Here is a 16,912-nt window from a genome sequence, read left to right on the forward strand (position 1 = left end):
ACTACCGACCCATCACCAATATTCCCACCCTCGCCAAACTACTAGAAAAATGCGCACAACTACAATTGACTAAGCACATTGAGCAATTTGATCTCCTCAACCCGCACCAGTCAGGCTTCCGAGCGGGACACAGTACTGAAACGGCCATGACGCACATAAATGACGACGCACTTCAAATGCTAGACCAAAACGACACTTGCCTCCTCATCCTTCTTGATCTCTCTTCAGCATTCAACACCGTTAAACATGAGAATCTGCTAGAACTCCTAAACACAAGAATGGGTTTATCTGGAACTGTTCTCAAGTGGTTCACTTCCTTTCTTCACAACAGGACGCAGAAATTCAAGAGCAACAACCTGATGTCCTCGCCAATACCTGTAACGCTAGGAGTCCCCCAGGGCTCCTCTTTATCCCCAACCCTGTTCAACCTAGTCATGGAACCACTCACCACCTTGCTACAAGCATCCAATGTACACTTTCACATGTACGCCGATGACACCCAACTTTATCTCAAATTACAATCTCCCAATGACATCCTGCTCCTGAACGCAACAATCAGATGCACCCAATCCTGGCTTGCCGATAATCACCTCAAACTCAATGCCCTGAAAACAGAGTTCCTTCTGATCTCACCTCCAGCTAAGAGCTCCACTGCTCAAACCTGGCTTAAACACCTAACTGCACTCAATGTCCAACCCACCATCGTGGACTCAGCAAAATCTTTAGGCATTACACTTGACACCAATCTCAACATGCAGCAACACATCAGCAAGGCAACTAAGGGAGCGAACTTCCAGATCAATACTCTGAGAAAACTTAAACCCTTCCTCCCAGCCAAAGACTTCCAAACCGCAGTACAAGCTATAGTCATCCCCCGAATTGAATACGGCAGCACAGCACTAGTCGGACTCCCCCTAACCACAACCGCACCACTAAGAGCCTCCCTAAACGCTGCAGCGAGACTCATCACTGGGTCTAAAAAGCACTCCCACATTACCCCCGACCTGAGAGCCCTGAATTGGCTGCCATTTGAAGCCAGAATACACCTGAAAATCGCCTGCATGACACACAAGGCGGTTCACCTTAAATCACCCGGATACCTCGCCCAGAAATTGACAATATGTGGCGGAACCAGAAACACTAGAGGCACAAACAATCTTCTGCTGAAACCGCGAAGATTCCGGAAGGAAAAAACATAAGCGCTCCTTCTCTGGAATGGCACCTAGGACCTGGAACTCTCTCCCTTCAGAAACCAGGCTTATCTCATCCACTACACTCTTTAAAAAAGAAGTAAAAGCAATCCTCATGGCTAAATACACTTGAACTAGTATCTAGAACTCTGTTAACACTACTACATGCTTCTACCTGCCTGACCCCTTTGCCCACTTGTATGAGTAGTCTCCCTCACATACCCCGTATGTAACCTAGTTGTACTGTTTGATTTATTGATGTATCTATCTGACTATGCCCCCTCATATACCCCTCTATGTAACCTATTTGTACTGTCTTGATTTATTGATTTGTATGATTACGCCCCCATCATGTACCCCTCTATGTAACCTATTTGTACTGTTTTGTTTTAGTGATTTATTGGTATGAGTACGCCCAATCATGTATCCCTCTACGTAAAGCGCTCTGATATCTGCAAAGATCTTGTTCGCGCTATATAAAACTTTTTTTTTAAAAATAAAAAAAAAAACCAACGTATAGACTACTATTGTAGTCAGTACTAAAAAACAAGGGTAAGAAGGACTTTTAGCTTCAGATAGCATCTGAGCATTCACTGCGTAGCAGTCATCCTTTGTGATCTTATTGACATGCAAGATAGATTGTCGTGGTGGAAGGTCCGTGGGATAGCCTAGTTTTAGACTGATTTGTGCATCATTCATGTAGTTTCAGCATGCAAGATTTAAGGATTCCACCGGGTAAAAAGGTAGAGGTTGAATACAAGAGACCAGAAAACGGATACCCTTGAGATGCTGCATTGTGGGCTGAATGTAAATGGGGTATGGCTACCAGTCTCAGTCCGTCTTTGAGGTAGGCACAGATCCATTTCAGAGCACTTTCAAGAGTTTGAGTGGTAATATTAGTTAGTAGACCAGGCTGAAATCTGCTGAGAAGTCCAGTAGCAGGATAGCTGCAATGCAGCTTTGCATGTTGTTTTAGGTTATCTGGGAGAATTTTGTGGGTCAATCTGGTGAGAATGATCACCTTAGAGAAAGGTTCCTTTCCTCAGTGAAGTAAGAGCTAGAAAAGGCAGCTTGCCAAGTAATGGGCCATTGGAAATTGGCCTGTCGTTTGCAGGACAGGGTGAACTCTCTGTAAGACTTGGGCTGACATACAGGTTCTCAAATCTGATGGTACAATCCTTGCTCTGCAGATTTGTTCAGGATGTTCCAGCTTAGTGCGCATTTAAACATTTGTGGCATGGCTAGATCTTCTTGGGACCCTGAGGGTTTGGTTGCTCTGAAAAGGTTACAGATGTGCTGGAGAATGGGCTGGAGTAAGAAACTGTTCAGTCTGACCCTCCTCGTCACATACATGATCCTGCATCACCTACACCCATAAGATAAATATCCTAACCTACTCAGACGACAAACAATCCGAGCCCGCTCTGGCAAAACTCCTAACACCAAGTTTGGCAACTGCATGAACCCTAACTGTCTCAAACTGAACACAAAACAGGATCTTCAGAAACAATGCATTGCCAATGGGCACCACCTGGGTGAACTCTGCCCTATCTCCTCCCCACCACCCATGCTAATACCCTCTGAATTATCAGAGAGCCATCGCAACAGGACTGTCCGAGTCAACGCGTCCGGTTTCACACCCAGACAATGCTTAGGAGGAATAAATATATCTTCAAATGGTTCCCTATTCGCACTCACAAAATTGCCATCCAGGTCCTCATCATAAGAGCTGTAGTACGGACACACCCCTTTATGCCAGTAGGACACTCCACTTTACACATCCAACCACACCTCAGGAAGATCAACTGGCTTTGAACACACAAACGTGTCTTGTTCAAACTCTTCCCATATACCTTCAAAGGCCTACACAACTTGGACCCCAGCTTACTTAAACATCCAGACCTCATTCCATAAACCCACTAAGCACATCTGCTGTGCAGGACTCCTCCTCACACACACACCTAATGCATATGCAATACCATGGTCTGCTGTTGGGCTTTCTACATCGATCCAAAAGCATGGAATGGCTAGGCATAACGCACCAAAGCTGCTCTTTCAATTCCAGAAATCATGAAGGCATGGCTTTAAAAAAAAAAAAACCCCACTCACCAGTCTTTGGTCATGCCAGACTTGCTTTGGTCTACAGAGCCAGGACACCCTCCTCCATGAAGGTGCGCTTTACAAATGCACATAACATAGGTTGAGTCTTTGTTTGCTGCCCTGTGTGTTCAGTGATTGGTACTTTTTTCTTGAGGTGATTTATATCTTTTAACATTTACGTGATAAATTCTATGGAAATTGTGGTATCAAACAATACAATCATCTTGGAATGCAGAATCCTCACAGATTATGAAGTTCCTCCGATTGGCAAATTACATCAGTTTGACGAGATGTGGTTCTTCACAGGTTGGATTGCTGCTTTGTAATGCCCATTATCCTGACATGAGGATAATAACGCCCATCTTCTGACCGTCTCCATTGGTATTGCAAAGTGCAGAGATCAGTTTCGTATTTGTGTTTTTGGTGTTGCTCCAAGTCATCCTTTACTTGTGTATAATGCTCAATTAATGTTTTAATGGAATCTAGTTTCCCAGGCAATAGGGAGACAGTAGGAGGAAGTGGATTGGGCTTCGCAAGATGGCAATCCATTATTTTCAGGACAAGATTTCCCCCCCCCCCCTCCTATTCTGTGTACTACTTATTGCCGTTCTTTGCTTTCCTAGTGGATAGGCCGATTTCCAAAGGTGATGTAGAGGTCACTCCATATTATTGGAACATTGCAGTTGAGATGCGGGGAGGGGCACATGTGGCATGGAAGGTGTCCCGCAGAACATGATGGCCTGGTTACAGCTGGGTGTAGGTTGAAAGCCTTGAGGTTTATTGTGATGGTTTTGATTGTTAGAACCTGGCCGTCAAATCAAATGCTAAAGCTATGGAGAATATATTTAGACTGATGCAGGGCTGAATTTCCCAAGGAAAAGGTATGGTATCAGAGTGGATATATACGTAGTATGAAGGTTATCGGAGGCTTTTTTGCACGGGCTATAAAAAAGGCAAAATATGGGACACCAAAGAAATGACCAGGAGAAATTAAACTTGCATCCAGTTCAGTCAGTGTAGGATCTGCTTTTTTGGTTCCCCCCCCCCTTTTGCCTGGTGCGGGGCTGCTATGTACTTGTCCGACTGGGATCCTGCAACTCAGGACCCCAGTCTATTTGATATGTCCCTTAATCTGTTTTGGGTAGTATTTGGGTACATTTATCAGTCCATAGTATATGGTACTAGGTACCCAGGGAATAGGTACCCCAGAGGCCACCCATGGGCTGAAGCATGCATTATGCCACCCATGGGAGACCATTCAAAATGCAACTACAGGCCTACAAATGCAGCCTGAGTAAGTTGGTGCTAGCACCACCTACTAAAGATCTAGGTTTACTGCACTTATAACCAATATGTCACCCCTATAGCAGGCCCATTGCAGTCCTGAAGGCAGGGTGGGTGGTTCCAAGTGTGAGGGTATGAGCAGGACACCCCTACAGCCTACGGAGTCCATTCTCTTGAGTTGCAAGTGAAGCAGCCATGTGCCATATAGAGGGGCACCGCGTATTACGAGATGACCATCTCGAAACTGGCTGCACCGAATCCCATCATGTTTGGTCTCAAACATGTTGGAATCATACCACCACCCCCCGCAAACACCATAAACGGTGTGGCAGGTATGATACCAAGCACTGGAAGACCCCTCAGTTAAGCTCGGTGTTCCCGGTGCCAAGCTTCTAGACCCGGGCAGGACAAAATGGTTGCTGTCGACCAGAGACAAGATTCTGCACTCCTGCTGCTGAACCAAGCTCGAACAGCGGAAGGCTGAATAGGCATTTCCCAGACAGGAATTGGAGTACTGGGACAGGGTGTAGGTCCCTCGATTAGTCATGGGACAAGATTGTGATCAGACACCACTACTACCTTCTGGGCAGTCTGGACTTCACTGGACTTAGTTTGGGCTAGATTAATCTCCCTTCCAGTCTGCTCCATAGTCTGTGCCTGTGCACCATACAGGAACCTTCCAAGGCCTGTAGGCATCACTTACACCTGAAAGAATCTCCCTTGAAGTGAAAGTCTCTTACCTCCATTTGCAGGCACCACAAACAAGTCCATCAATCTGCTGATCCGGAGCTGGTGGTGGTTCTCCACAGCTCTCGAGGCCTGCCCTGCCCTCTCACCAAGTTGGAGGCCAGTATCCCTCATGGGGGCTGCAATAACTGAACCCCTGTGCATTGCGTCAACATGCAGTTACAAAGGCTTGTTTGCTTACTTCCAAGATCATCTTCGGGTTCAAAGTAGCCCCAACCTAGAGCATCTCCAGTGACTAGAATCTTTGGCAACACCGCATCGTTTTGAATCATGGCCTGCATCTTCTGGTGAGCTGCTGGAGGTCCTCTCGCGACTCCAGTGCCTTTGCCCTGTGGGTCAATTTGAGGGTTTATTTTGGGCTCCCCTGCTTGTGGCAAGTCCCATGAACCTTGCTGGTCCAGACACTGCACCTTCGACTTCTGCGTTGGTTGCATTTGCCAAGGCTTGTTGGTGCTTCTGCCGCACACGGCCCCTCAGCACTCGACATTCGACGAGGGACAGCTGGTCCTCACAGCTGCAGAGTCAAGGTTATTGTCATCTCTCCTGCAACACCCGACATTGGAGGTCATTTATCTTCCAAGTCCCCTGGTCACTCCCAAGTGACACGGTCCCCTCTGCTTGCAGGTACCTCGCATCTAGAATCTACCTTTGGATTCCACCGGACACTTTCTCCTCCTTCAGCAGCGGCACTTACCCCAAGTCCTCCATTGGGTTCGATGGCGGTTCAGACACCACTTCACACCTATGCACACAGCTTCCCTGGTGTAGGTACTAAGGTATCCACGGGTGGGGTGGATCTCCAACCTTCTGTCTTAATGGGGTTTCTTCAGGGTCCACTGGGAATGGTCCTTAACCTTTAAATATCCAACCGCAACTTACACATAAACTTGTACAGAGCACGCCGTTGTGTTCCCACACTGCACACGCTCCCCGTGGGGTACCTAGTCGCTCATGTTGGGCGTTTCATTGGGTCCCCAGCACTTCTACATCCTATCGACATGGTCTTGGCCAGAGTTGTGGTTCTTAATACCACTTAGTATATGGTTTGGTCCCCCCCCCCCCCCTTGGGTCCACTGTGTATTGTGTGCTTTTTACTGTGTTTCTTTGCAAAGTATTGTGTGCATTGTGCTTCTCTCCATCCAGGAGATATTTGTATGTGTTAGAGTGGATTATATAATAAATTCTTACCGTTTTATGAATACCTTGTGTGGTTCTCTCACTTAATCTATACTATAGGATTGCATTCTGGTAAGACAAGCTGCTTTACGCTCCTTCTGGACTAAGCTTGAAGACTGTTCTCCACAGCTACCACTTTGAGAGCATTTAAAGTTGTCTAAGACCTCTTAAAATCACAATAAGGGCTGTCTGGACTGGTTCAAGGTGCGCACTTACATAAATCAAATACCAGGCAGCTTCTCACAGTCTGGTATGGTAAAGTGGGAGTATCCACTTAGTAATAAGACAGTCAACTGGAGCCAAAACCTTCCTGTGAAGAGGTACAAGGACATACTCTGTGGTGAGAGTAGCAATCTCCAAGGACGCCAGGTTACAGCTAGATGTTTCCATATTTATTTATTTGGCTTATAGAGCGTGACAGCTACCCAAACAAGGGTTTCCCGGCACTAACGAGACAGTAGGCTACACAGCTAAAAAATTTCAATCCTATAGAATCAAAGGGAAATTATTGATCAAATAGCCAGGTCTTAAAGACTCTGCGAAAGTGGGCATAGCTGGGTTCCCTTCGGATATTCAATGGCAGAGAATTCCTCAGTTTTGGACCCAATAAAGAAAAGGACCTGCCTCCCATTCTGGAAACGCGAATCTTGGGCAAGCTAAAATAGTCAAGTGATTAGGACCGCAAACAGCGAAACGGGGTATACAGATGCACCAGAGATTGAAGGTATCTCGGGGCTATACCCCATTTTATTTTGTGCATATAACAGTTTTAAACTTAACTCTACTCTCCACCCTTAGCCAATGTAAAGAACGGAGATGCCCTGACATATGTTCCCTTCTATGACATTTACAAAGCAGCCTAGCCGCAGCATTTTGAACAAGCTGAAGGCCTCTAATGACCACCTGTGACGCCCCTAGATAGAGGACGTTGCAATAATCTAACCTAGAAGTGATCAGGGCATTCACTACTTACTTCTGTGAGTCTTCTGGCAGAAGACAAATGATTTTCTTAAGCCAGCCTAGAATGGTAAAACAAAGCAGTTAACTTCCTAGCCTGGGTCTGCATAGTCAGGCATTTGTCAATAGTCATCCCCAAGTTTAGCAACTGGTCAGAAGGAATTGGAAGGGCTCCCATATCCGATGGCCATTGTCTAGGACTCCAGAGGTCCTGCTTAGGACCCAGTATAAGGACCTCCGTTTTCCCGCCATTCAATTTGAGCAAATTATCACTCATCTACTTGGCAATTGTCCTAAGCTTGATTGAAGGAGGGAAGGTGACGCTTGCTCTGAATTTGACAGCGAAAACGTATTTTGCGAGTCAGCATACATAAACATAGTCAAACCTTCCTGTTCGGCAATCTGTGCGAGAGGTGAAACATAGGTTAAAAAGCAAGGGACTGAGTACCGAACCTTGAGGGACCCCATACGGCGACAGATGAGTATTAGAGGAAGCCGAGTGAGAAGATTTGAAATGTTCGCTGAGTAGTATAGTGTGAGAGATGGTGTCAAATGCTGCGCTGAGATCAAGAAGTATCAGCGCAGCTGTGTCCCCTCTGTCCAACATAAGGCGTAGATTCTCTGTAACGCCCAACAAAGTCGTCTCTGTGGAGAATCCTGGGCGGAAACCTGATGGGATGGATGAAGTAATGCATTTGCCTCAGTGAACTGGGCGAGATGATAATGAACATGCCGTTCCAAAAATTTGAGAAAGTAGGCAAAAGGGAGATGGGTCTAAAATTGGCAAGAATCTTCGGATCGGCCGATGGCTTTTTCAGCAGTGGCATTACCATAGCATGTTTCCACAACGCTGGAACATTTGCATTTAATAGCGATTGGTTGAATGCTCTACAAATCTCAGAAAGCTGAGGAATGTCCAAACGTTTAAGTACCGAGATTGGAAGTGGATGAGCTGGCGATCCAGATTTTAAATTTGCCTAAAATATCTTTCAGGCCTTGCACATTAATCTCAGGCCAAATCGTAAGGGGCTCATACTACAAGCAAGGTTGAAAAGCGGTGACCAGATCAATATTGCTAGTATGATCAATAATATTGTCTTCGGACACCAGATGCTGCTTTGCTATATCCAAGTAGATAGCGTCAATCTTCTTTGTGAAGAAACGGGCAAGTTCCTCACATTGATCACTACTCAACGGCAGAGGGCTCGCACTTGTTTGGGCACCCGCAAGTTCTTTAACTAGGTTAAATAGTATTTTCGATTTATTAGTTGCCTCAGCAATGGTCCTGGCATCATAGCCCGCCCTAGTTGTAGCACAGGCCTTATGATATTCCTTTAATTAATTCCTGTGAGTGAGCCCTGCTTCTAAGGAATAGTCTCTCCTCCAAATTCATTCCAACCTCTTACATTTGGATTTCTCTGCTTTATGTGACTCATTGAACCACAACACAGGAGATTTATGGACTCTAACTTTTTTGTATGATAGGGCGCGACAAGAATCAATCGCCTCCTTAAGCCATGTGTTTACCTTGAGTGACACTGATTCCATATCATCTGAATCCAGGAAAACGCCCAACGGTTGACCATCCAGGGCATTATTTCGGTGATTCATGTCTAACTTTTTCCAGTCTCTTTTCCCAGTCCTGAGAGTCTTAATGGAAGGAGTAAAAGTATCTGGGATGGCCAAACTAAATTTGATAAGAAATGGTCCGTCCACTGTAAAGGCAAAGCAGGAAAACAATGAATATGCGGGAGATTGGACAATATCGGGTCCAATAAGTGACCACCGCTGTGGGTGGGACCCTCTTTCCACAGCATTATATTCATTTGCCGCAAGGTCATCAAGAAAGTATTTGCCTATATTGTTCTTAGGATCCTCAAGATGAATATTTAGGTCACCCAGAATCAAAAGATTACTGGAGTTAACCAAAGTCGATGCAATAATATCCAAGAATTGTGTAATCCAGGACTGTAACGGGCCAGGCGGACGGTAAACTAAAAGCCCAGTAAGTGTAAAATTTAGGAGCAGAACCAGTTTAAAAAGGGCAGCCTCGCAATTACTCAATGAAATTGGTTCAAGAGTACACTGCAACATTTTGTTTGAAAAAATGATCCCAATTCCCCCCCCCCTCCCCCAATTCTGGCGACGGGGGTAGCATTCCACCCTTCTAGAGGGACACGACATGTATGTAACTGTGAACCCCAGTTAAAGTTAACTCGAGCCTCAGCATCACAAAATGGATGCTGCCACCACAGACACAAGTCTGACCTCCTGCTGCTGGGAGGTCCTTCCAGCGAGGGAGGCTTGGACAAAGGGTTTCCTGCCTTGGGAGGTGCTAGCACCACCCCAGACAGGACTCTGTATTAGGTAGGACAGGGCTGAAAGGAATGAGACATGCCTGGGGCACACAAGGTGTCCCAGTGCATAGTCCGGTCTAAACCAGTTCCTGGGGCGTCCCAGAGCTGGCGCAAGACCGGACAAAGGATAGGGGGTGTAACCACCCCCCTTCCTGGTCCCACCCAGGGGAGGGACCTAGTCGTAGTGCAGCCCCCTTTAGCTGAATAAAGGTAGGAGCTGGTCCCATTCCAAATCAGATTAATCTTGACAACTTCCACGAAGAACTCTTGACCTTCGACCGCCTGAACATCAGAAGACTGAAGAATCTCCCCAATGGTCAGGGAGGGACCATCCTGCTTCGCAGGCACCATCAAGCTCCTGTGCGGTTTGCTGCAAGTCCTTCCTTCCCGGAACCCGACGACTCAGCTCAACAAGACCGGGACCTCCAGACTCCTCTGACCTCTATCCACATCACAGCTGGGACCCGTGGGTGCGACGAGCAACGTGGAGACGGCCATCTTGAGAAACCTGCACAGCGCTTCCAGCACGACCGCCGAGGGATCCTCGAGTGAGTGCATTGGGGTCTGAGAATCCCCACACCGACGCAGCTCCTGCACCAAAGACCAGCCCCCCAGCATCCACGAGATCTGCGTGGGGCCCTTTTGCCTGGTTGCTGCATCTCCTGTTGTCTGGTCACTTGCCGGCTGGCCAGTGACCTCCGAGACGACGACGATCCGACGATTTCACCACTGCTGGTCTGGTACCCCAGACTGGCCCTTGCTTCCTTGTAAAAGAGGAGCACCCCGGACCCTCGTGGTCCGCACCACACGCCATCTTTGTTCCACCGCGTGGCTTGCATTAGCCAAGGCTTGTTGACCAGATCGACGATCCAACACCGCCAACAGCAGCAGACTACGTGGGACAGCTCGTGCCTCCAGCCTGGTCGTGAAGAGCAGCTCCTGGTCCGCGCAGCTACAGAGAGAAGCGACCCTTCCTTCACCTGACTGCGGCGACAGCATCTGGTTCCCTCCTGGATCCAGCACAGTCACTGGCTAGTGACCGAGACTCTGTCCCCTTACCTTCCAGGACTTCTTCCTAGTTCCATCCTTGGAACCACTGGACTCCTCCATCTGGCTGCCTGCAACTCCTTGTTTCAGGCATCACCGGGATCAACGCAGCAAACCCGACACCACTTCAGCCCTATGCACCCGCAGCCTGTGGGTTAGGTAACTAAAGCTTCTAGGTGCTGAAGTCAGTGTTCACTATCCTAGTGTTCAGGTCCACTGTTTTCCCTCCATCCAGCCGGGTTCGTCCGGAATCCGTAACTTTATAGACTGTAGCATCCATAGACGTTGGTACGCATCCCACGTGAGAGTTTTCACTCTGCACGTGAGTCCCGTGGGCCTCCTGCTCCTTACTTACCTAGTTAGTAGCGTAGTCCCAGCGATCCTCCAGCCTCTGGATCTCCTTACAGTACTTTCTTTCCTCGCATTCCATTGTTTTGAGTATATGGTTTGTCGTGCCCCTAAGGCGCACTTGTAAATATTGTGCGAACTCGTATTTCCTTTTTAGTATTGTCATGTGCTTAGCCCTCTGACCTCATAAAGAGTTCAGAGGTGTATGTTAATAAATAACTGTTTATTTTCATAACAACCTGTGTGGTGTCCTTTCATTTGGTATTCAAAGGGTTATATGTGGTAAAACAGCTGGCTTCACATGCCATTCAGAGTTCAGCCTAAAGACTGCTCTTGTCCACGCTACTAGGATAGCTGGTCTATAAGGTTGACTTTACAACCAATCACCATAAGGGTTGTTTGGACTGATACAAGGTGATCACTAGAACTAGTGAGCATCATATATCAGGCCAACTTCTCACATATAGTACCAAGATGCATTTTTGGGTTCAGGGGTAGATAGAGGTAAAAAGTAGGTAAGACTCAATAGCATATAAAACAAATATATATTTAAAACGTTAATACAATGGTTTACTGCCAAAACAAATAAGAGATACCCCCACAAATATTAAAGAAATGTATTTGAGAATCAATAGTTTATATTAAATTTAAAAAAAATAGATGAACAGAGCCGAAGTCAGACAGTGCAGAAGGGGAACACAATCTAACCAAAGGGGACAGAATAAGGTAGAGTGAGTAGGTGGTTAAAATCACTTCTCCTGTAAGCATGTGTGTGTTATAATGGTAAACTGGACTAGTAAATGCTTGCAGGCAGTCCAGTTGTGATTTTTTCACACAAAAAAGGTGTGGAATCTAAGACTTGAGGAATTATTTAGTGCTAAAAGCTCCCATTCTATCTGGGCCACACTTTAGATTCCCAAACATGACAAAGTGATATAAAGTGTTACCATGTATGGCTTTTCTTTATTTTGATGCTTTCGATCTATGTGCTTTCTTAAGTTAGCATTTGTAGTGAAGGCTTCACGGCAGTCACCAGCAGAACACCTATCAAAAACACACAGAAGAGAAAATTCAGTTGGAAGGTTACTCGGAGTCCGAGCCCCGTGTTATATAACCTTTCATTAAAAAAAAAAATTACTTTTTTTTTATATATATTAAAAAGAATCCTTTAATTTATACAAAACAAATGAAAACTACAAGAAAAGGAAATATTTGTATTAGAGTTGCAGCGCTCCAGATTTGCACAAGACCAGAGATATGGCACAGACTTAAAATTCTACACTCTGGACTTTAGCTTACAGAAATGGATAATGTTACGTGAGCAAATTTTCCTAGGTAATAATCTAAAAATGGCACGCATGAATGCTCCAACTACTTTTAGTGTTAGTTATTTCCGAGTCGCAGTCGTCCGAGTCAGTCCTAATAGAGGTTTCTCTTGTCCTAGCTTAACTTCCCATAAACACAAAGTAAACACCCCTCGGCCGTTTGTATGGCTCCTCCACCTTGTTACCATAAGAAGTACCAAGTAAACCCCACCATCCCAGCTCTGTGGTCGAGCAAAATGACATGCAAGGAAAGCAAGGAGGAGCAGAATGAGGAAAACTACTACTTCGTAATGTGGATAACTAAGTCTACATGTGGTATTTATAGAGCTCGAAACTAGCAGAAGGACAGCGCTGAACTGAATCCAAAATAAACACCTATTCAAGTGACTGCAAGTGTGGCTGTTACCTATGAGCAAAAGTGAAAAATTATAGCATCAAGATAGGTGTGGCTGTTATTTTTATTTTATTTTTTTTTAGAGAGCAGGATCTACAGCTCTTTCTTAAACTGGATCAGGGTTTGGAATCCGTCCCAACGCAAGGATTTAGTTCCAGATCCTGGGTGCACTGAAAATGGGCTGTTGAGTTGCCCATTAATACTTACACAAATGGCTTCTCTCCAGTATGTGTCAACATGTGTCTAGCAAGGTGGAAATTTCTTGTGAAGCCTTTTCCACATCCTTCATACTCACAAGCATAGGGTCTCTGAAATACATAAGTTTCATTGTTGAGAATTACTTATTAGCCAGTAAACAAATTTTCAATATTATCAAACTAGCACCTAAATTATACAACACATCTTATATTTGGTTTCAGATGCATACATACATATCTATATATGCACCTCTGGACAGTCCAGGAAGCAGCCAGCATCACCTTCACCAATACCGCTCCCACTACCAACATTTTTGGGCCACATGCATGAACCTATTTTGCGTTAGCAAAGAAGCAGATTTGTAGAGTCGGCCAGGTTGAGAACACAGAAAGGCTTTTCCTATGCATCATACCCTATTTGCGATTTGGTACATGGAAGGGGCGTGTTTAGGGCACCCTTTCCAGATACCGAATAGAAGTAGTATGTATGAATGTTATGAGACCGAGAATGGAGTCGCAAAAAAATGCGCATTCTACCCCCTTTGGAAATGTTGGCAAAAAAACCATTTAAGAGCAGGCAGTGGTCCCAATTGTACAGCCAACTCTTAAGAAAAAAAATGCTTTATTAATAGCAGTCACGGACATGGAGGTCTGCTGACCCTAGCAGGCCACCACCCCCGGGATTTTTGCGATTCCTGGGTCGAAATTGCAACCTACCTCATTAATGTGAGAGGTAGGTCGATTTGCGACCCCCTAGGAAATCGACAAATTAAACTCTTTGAATGTCATACATTAGGAATAATGATTAGATAATTGTGATTCACAGAAATACGCAATTCAGTAAATCCCTGGATACATGTGGCCCTTCGTAAATAAACACTGGTAAAGCCAAAAGTGTTGCCTTTAATAAGTATCACATTAATGTCAGAACTTCTGATTGTACCAATGCTTGGCAGGCATTTTGGGGAAGGTGGGGGTATTCAGAGAATTAATTGAGACCGTAAAAGTAGAATTGGCAGAAGTGGTGCTAGATTTTAGAAGCGTGTCTGGATAAGGCGCTTCACTGCAGAGTGGACTCCCAAACTCTGCTTGGGTGCAATGTTAATCTTAATCAGGACAGACAGATAATGGCATGCAGCATAAGTCCCTGGTTATTTCAAAAGGGAAATATGGTTAGTTTCTTTTAGTGAGCTGCAAAACAGGTGTGATTTCACGAAGAAATAAAAAAAAGGGGACTATAATGAATGCCCCCCTTTATGTCCAGAGTTCCTTAAAGGCATTCTAAAAGCGTCCTACTGGACAAAAACACAATTGTTTTCTGTATACCATGCGTAGATAACGAATTTAAAGTGAAAGGAAAAATAGTGACAGTGTACTTTTTGGATAGAATGTAGTGAATCATGCACTGCAATACAAACGCAATATATCTGAGGCAGAATGATGCACCCACAACCAAACACATGACCATGAAAGAGAAATACTCCTAGGATGAAATATGTGATTGACAATGCCTCAAGACAATTTTTGGAAAAGTGTGACTTAAATAAGCCAATAGTTGAAGGGGGCACGCTGAAAGCTGTTCCTTGTATATTGAAAGCCAGTCTTGCAGACAACTCCGCTGTCAACTCAGACTAACAAAATAAGCATTGGCATGGCCAATAAGTCTCGCCTTTGGGACCTTATATTTGTTTAGCCATGCAAGTTGTTGCACCAAGGATATTGTGCTGCATAACTAAATACTTATAAGGGTCCCAAAAGTAGCCAACATGATTGTAACACAAATCCTCTCACTTAGAAGTCAGAGAAAATAAAAAGTAAAGCCCAAACTCCCTGGAAGACAGTGCTTGACATTTGACCACTGTCTTTAAATAAACAGTAAACGGACAGGATAAGAAGATTTAAAGCCCAGTTTATAGAAATTCATAACTGTTAGAATATAGTAATTAGAGTTTGGACAAGGGAAGGGACAAACTCCTGACTTTATTTCTTTTAGGCTGACCAGTTTCAAACAAAGCAAGCAAAAGGGAGTTACAAACTACAAAGCCAATGGTGGGCAACGGTTGGAATGCATTCCCACGGAAGGTTTTCGAATGCCCTCAAGAGGTAGTTAGCAAACCGGCTTCCACTTAATCCCAGCTAATGTGAATAAAGCAGGATTCCAAATGCATGGATCAGGTTTGGTGTATGCAGGGTGATGTAATAGCAAACATTCTTGGAGAAACGTCCCAACAACTTTTATAAAAAAAGACAGAAATCTCACGCCCTGCAACATGCTCAGACGACCTCCATGTGCTGGGCAGGTCTATCAACTGAGATGTGTAGGCTGTTGGTAAAAGGCCCCTACTTACCTACCAGAGCCCAGAATATCTAACACACACTCTAGCACAGACGAGTTGTACCAGAACACAGTACCAGCAACACCTTTACAAACCAACTCGAAAATACTGCAAGACCACTCTAATGGCACTTTTATCAAGGACGGTATCATAACTTATGCAGTAACTGCTTATAACCATCTGAGGCTTCGTACAGGTTTATTAAGTGGCGTGTGAAAAAGACGACTACTATAGGATGAGCCAGGCTGATCGGACTACACAAGAGACCTTCACCCACCACGGTAAGCCTGGGAGGCTGCCACGTTGAGAGCAGGTCAGTGCAGGGAGGAGATTCAGCAGTCCTGAGTCAAACTGCTATGCGATAACAGATCTTTCGGATGATTTGATCTAAGTCCGGCTGGGAAAATGTATGGCGATGTGTGGGCAGGAAGAGCAATGGGCTGCAAAGGTCATGAAGCGGGGCAGCCTGGGAGAGGTACAGGCATGGAGGGGTGTGGGCAGAAACAGGTAAAAGAATTGTGCAGCCAGGAACAGTGGGGGCTCAGAGAGGTGTGCGCTGGGAGAAGGGCGGACAGATAACTGCGGGCTGGGAGCTGCTGGCAGGATGAGGTGCACGCTGTAAGATTTAGGCAACAAGAGGTAGAGCAGGGAAAGGTACGGGAAGGCAGCCGGGGGAGGGGGGGGGGAGGGGGGGGGGGAAAGCTGGCGGATGGCAGGAGCAGGCAAGGAGAGCAATGGACTCAGGTGTAGGCTGAGAGGCGCTAGTTGACAGTAGGCTAGAGGTATGCAAACAGAAAGAGGTGGAGGCTGGCATAGGTGGGGGCAGGTAGAAGTGTGTGCAGAGAAAGGTAGAGGTAGTTCGAGGTATGGGAAGGGAGAGATGTTAACAGGGAAAGGTATGGGCAAAAAGCCAAAGTGAAACCAGTCAGATCTATCATTAACAGGCACGCGAGTCGTGCGTGCGCAGCCTGCTCTTTTTAGAAGCACATTCTCTTGCTTGTGGCGCACCCCTGCTCGCTCCCGCAAGGTGGATGCTGCAACAAGCACGAGTAGGTGCTTTAAAAAGAGCAGTGCGAAGGCTAACGGTCTGCTATGTGCGCTCCATAGGCGAGACCTAAAAATGAGGCATCTCTGATTACAGAGCCCATTCTGTAAACAAAGAATTATAACCACATCAGTTTTACATCCCATCACTACTCAGGATGAAAACGATCATAACCGGGATGATAAAGAATACTTAAAGTGTTTGCTCATCACAAAAACATGGCTTATTCCAACGTGTTTTGCTGTTCACCCTATGTGGGCAGGGTATGACCAGACGTGGGTCCCCATGCTCACTAGGCCACTGGAGTCAAGCTATCCTGGTTGAAGACGGCCGATAGCCAGAAACCGGCCCTAGGATGCTTGATTCCGGTCCAGGAAGGACTTGGCTTGGCAGTTCGGGCTGGACTGTT

General features: G+C 45.7%; 1 protein-coding gene across 1 annotated transcript in view; it reads right to left on the reverse strand.

Moving 5' to 3' along the window:
• The window catches only part of GTF3A (general transcription factor IIIA), a 69,107-nt gene that overhangs the window by 33,517 nt on the left and 18,678 nt on the right, over positions 1 to 16,912 (reverse strand). The window contains exons 2-3 of the mRNA XM_086935169.1: positions 13,133 to 13,233; positions 12,154 to 12,250 (exon numbers count right to left, since the gene is read on the reverse strand). Coding sequence (XP_086791295.1) covers positions 12,154 to 12,250; positions 13,133 to 13,233 — 198 coding nt within the window. The remainder of the gene's footprint in view (positions 1 to 12,153; positions 12,251 to 13,132; positions 13,234 to 16,912) is intronic.

The sequence above is a fragment of the Lissotriton vulgaris genome, chromosome 8 (assembly GCF_964263255.1).
Source record: "Lissotriton vulgaris chromosome 8, aLisVul1.2, whole genome shotgun sequence".
NCBI classification, from domain to species: Eukaryota; Metazoa; Chordata; class Amphibia; order Caudata; family Salamandridae; genus Lissotriton; species Lissotriton vulgaris.